This window comes from Camellia sinensis, chromosome 1 (assembly GCF_055761805.1).
Source record: "Camellia sinensis isolate YWXY chromosome 1, ASM5576180v1, whole genome shotgun sequence".
Taxonomy (NCBI): Eukaryota; Viridiplantae; Streptophyta; class Magnoliopsida; order Ericales; family Theaceae; genus Camellia; species Camellia sinensis.
Genome location: NC_138961.1, coordinates 149,754,669 through 149,758,060, shown reverse-complemented (window position 1 = coordinate 149,758,060; position 3,392 = coordinate 149,754,669). Strand labels below are relative to the sequence as shown.

Genomic DNA, 3,392 nt, shown 5'->3' with positions numbered 1-3,392 from the left:
TATGGCAGTTATATCGACTCAAAAGATAAGGATTATAAGGTACCACCCATCTATTATCCAAAACAGCATTCTGCACATTAACAGTAAAACTTTCTTCACTCCTCTTATAAATTGGATAACTGTCTTTGCCTTGCATTGTTTTTGATGAAAAAGAGCAGGAATAACGATTTTTGCATTTACCTTCACACATACAAGGATTGTTTTGATTTAAAACTCCATAAGGCCCATGCATCATATGTTTAGCAACCTTTTCATATAAACCAGAAAACTTGTCTGTATTTGGAATTTCAGCACAAACAATTTTGTCATAATCATCTGGATTTGCAATCTTACAATCTGCTGTGAAGATGATTAACATATGTGCATGGGGTAGGCCTCTCTTTTGAAACTCAATAACGAGAACATGTGCTACTACTTTTCTAAAAATATGCTTCTTAAATAGTTGTTGTTGTAGTTCTTGTAACTTTGCTCGAAAAACTCTTGCAGTTTAAATCAGGTCTATCTTGTGGTACTTGTCCTTCCTTTAATGAATCCCTAATCTCTTTCCAATCAAGATTACAAGTCATTGTGATAAAAAGATCTGGCTTTCCAAACCGATGTACTAATGAGATAGCATCTAAATACTTCCTGCCCATATCTCTTGGGCCTCCTATAAAGGATGCAAGTAATACTATTCTTTTTTCCACTTTGCTTCCCCTGTTCTCACCAAATAATACATTATCTACAATCCCTCAGTAAAGTTCAGCCCTTATTTTTTATTGTTTCTTCTAATAAAAGTTCAACCTTGTATTCTCAAGTTTTATATACATATTGACAACAAATTACTACAATAGTCGCCCAGATAATAGGATGATTGAGTGGTCGTTATCTCGTACTTGTAGTTTATAACAGTAGTATTGCCGACATGATACATTCTTTCTGCCACTACCATCAACATCTGCACCAAACATTAAATATACAATAAGAAAAAAGGAGACATTATAATAGTATACATGAAAAATATATAATGAAATCACAATTAAATAAGCACAAAGAATTCAAACAATCCAGAACATGCACCTTCTCTTGTTTATTCATTGCAAACTATTTATACAAATGTAAGAAATATAAAAATCAAATAACCATTTAGTGTATAAAAAAGTAACTAATATTAAATGCTTACTTGAACATTTTAGTATTTTTATTGAGAAGTATTTACATATTAGCAAAATTTAGGGTGTAAATATGGTTGCTTGTCATGACAATCTCATCATAGATGTAAAGTGAATTGGAATGTTCAAATATTTTTTGAAAATCTCATCAAATATCGCATTTTTATTTTGGTTCTTGGACTGCTCAAAACAATAATGGTAGGTTTCATAAAAGAACTATGAAAAATATATAATTGTTCAACAAAACACAAGCTTAGCCATACCTTGTTATTCCATGATTTTTCATTTCTATTAATTTTCAGCGTCCCGTTCATAAAAATCCAAAAAAATAAAAAACAAAAAACAATAAAATATAAAATAATAAAAATAAAAAACGATTTCATTAGAAAAGCGTAAGTACCTTCTTGTTCTTGTCTAAAAATGTCTTCAACTGATATAAATGAATGCATATTTGAATTGTGTTACATGTTAATGACACCATTATCTACTCCAGTTCTATTTCTTTTAATGATATTTTGATACCATCCAACCTCTCCTCAAGGAAATAATAATGGGTATTGCAATGGATCGTAACAACCATGATAGTGTCGCACTCTATGCGTATGCCCCAAATTTGAGTGAACTATAATATCACGTTCATGAGGTACATTTGGGTTATTTCCTTCAATCCAAATTGCAGTTACCTGATCAGCTGATGGTGAATTGTAAATCCTTTGATCCAACTTCACATTTGTACTTATATGGATTCGAAAAGTATCTAATGGAACATGTTCTAAAGTATGCAAAAACTGAGCATAAGTATTTTCTAGAAAGTATCACAATTAGTTTACCAACAAGAACCTTACAAAGTGGTGCATCGTTTAGTTTACTTATTCTATTATGCAGTTCATTGTCTGTATCATAGAAGTACAATTGGAAATAACAAAGATCCTTACCAGATGGAATCAAAGATGGCAAATCATGGTATATTTGACCTTGTGCACGAAATGTATAAGCACCTCGTCTAGAATTTTCCAATTCCTTGTCTAACTTCACGCCAAATGATGTGAATGCAAAAATGCTATTATATGCTCGAATATGTCTACGAAATTCAAGAGTCTCTATAGTTTGAGAAGTGAACAAGGTTCTTAGACATTCTGGAACTTCGGGGCTTGCAAGCACTACTTCTCCTTTATAGCAACAAAAGCTTAGAGGTTCATATTCAAACCTTTTAGCTTTACAAAAGGTACAAGGTGTCATTTTACTTAATTCATGCAATTCATGTGTTTGAGAGCAAACAATTTGCGATGATGCATCACCTGTTTTTCATATATATTAAACAAATTACAGGCATTAGAATCAAGTCTATATAGTAAAATATGTCAAAAAATAATTATTAATTTTGTGTGTTTACCATTCGTTGGAGTTGTTTCGTCATGCTCTTCCTAAGAGTAAGTTGTGCTGTCATATGTATTTGGACCTTTGCATTTTCTTTTCCTATTATTTGAAATATTTCCAATATATTGTTTTCGTTGTTCAGGTATAAATCTGGCATATCAATTGTTTTGTCAAGCACGACATTGAGAAATTGCATCTGTGATAAAACCTTTGATTAGTAGCTGTAACAAACCATGAACATTTTTTTTATTTGTTCATCGAAATTGACATACAAGTTCATACCATTGATATTGTCCATCTCATTTTGTTGGTGGAGGAGTATTTTCTTTCCCTGTTGTAACCGATAATTTGGGAAAATAAATAAATAAAATTTAATATTGACACAACTCTTTCACATTAGGTGATATTTAAATATTTTGGGTTTTCATTACAAATTTGGACAAGAATTTAAAAAAGAGAAGGAAAAATGTAAAAATAATGCAAATAAAATTTGAGTTAATTTTTTTTTCCCATAATATTCTATCTGATTCTATTATACATCTTATTATTTTAATTTAATATTAATAATTAATGTTTTTGTAAATAGATTATTAAGTCAATTAACGATTTTTAATGATATGAAAAATATTTTTCAACGAACAATTTTGATAATTTTATTATTGCATAGGAAAGAAGTTAGAATTTCTCGGTTTTTTTTTTTTTTTTTTTTTGACGAATAGTATAATTGATTTTGAGTGATAAGTCCAATGGCATTCTGGATTCTGTGAAGTTGATCTGATCTTGCTACGAAACCCACCCACCAAAAGTTCGAAATTCAAAATCAAAAAGCCAAAAGAAACAAAAAAATATTGACAAAGTGATAGT

At 30.2% G+C, this 3,392-nt stretch overlaps 1 protein-coding gene across 1 annotated transcript; it reads right to left on the bottom strand.

Annotated features, from left to right (window-relative positions):
• Positions 1-434: 434 nt before the first annotated feature.
• On the bottom strand, positions 435-2,390 carry LOC145820322 (uncharacterized). The gene is made up of 4 exons (XM_082915545.1): positions 1,982-2,390; positions 1,835-1,923; positions 808-937; positions 435-721 (listed from the first exon to the last, which is right to left on the bottom strand). The coding sequence occupies exons 1-4, from the start codon at positions 2,388-2,390 to the stop codon at positions 435-437; spliced, it is 915 nt and encodes a 304-aa protein (XP_082771671.1).
• Positions 2,391-3,392: the final 1,002 nt, after the last annotated feature.

What these genes read in the sequence shown, in the direction of transcription:
- LOC145820322 (XM_082915545.1), bottom strand. Translation starts at nt 2,390, where the DNA reads ATGACACCTTGTACCTTTTGTAAAGCTAAAAGGTTTGAATATGAACCT. An exon ending in ACTTTGTAAGGTTCTTGTTG is followed by an intron (nt 1,924 to 1,981) that starts GTAAACTAATTG and finishes TGCATACTTTAG; the next exon opens with AACATGTTCCATTAGATACT. An exon ending in TAGTAATTTGTTGTCAATAT is followed by an intron (nt 722 to 807) that starts GTATATAAAACT and finishes GAGGGATTGTAG; the next exon opens with ATAATGTATTATTTGGTGAG.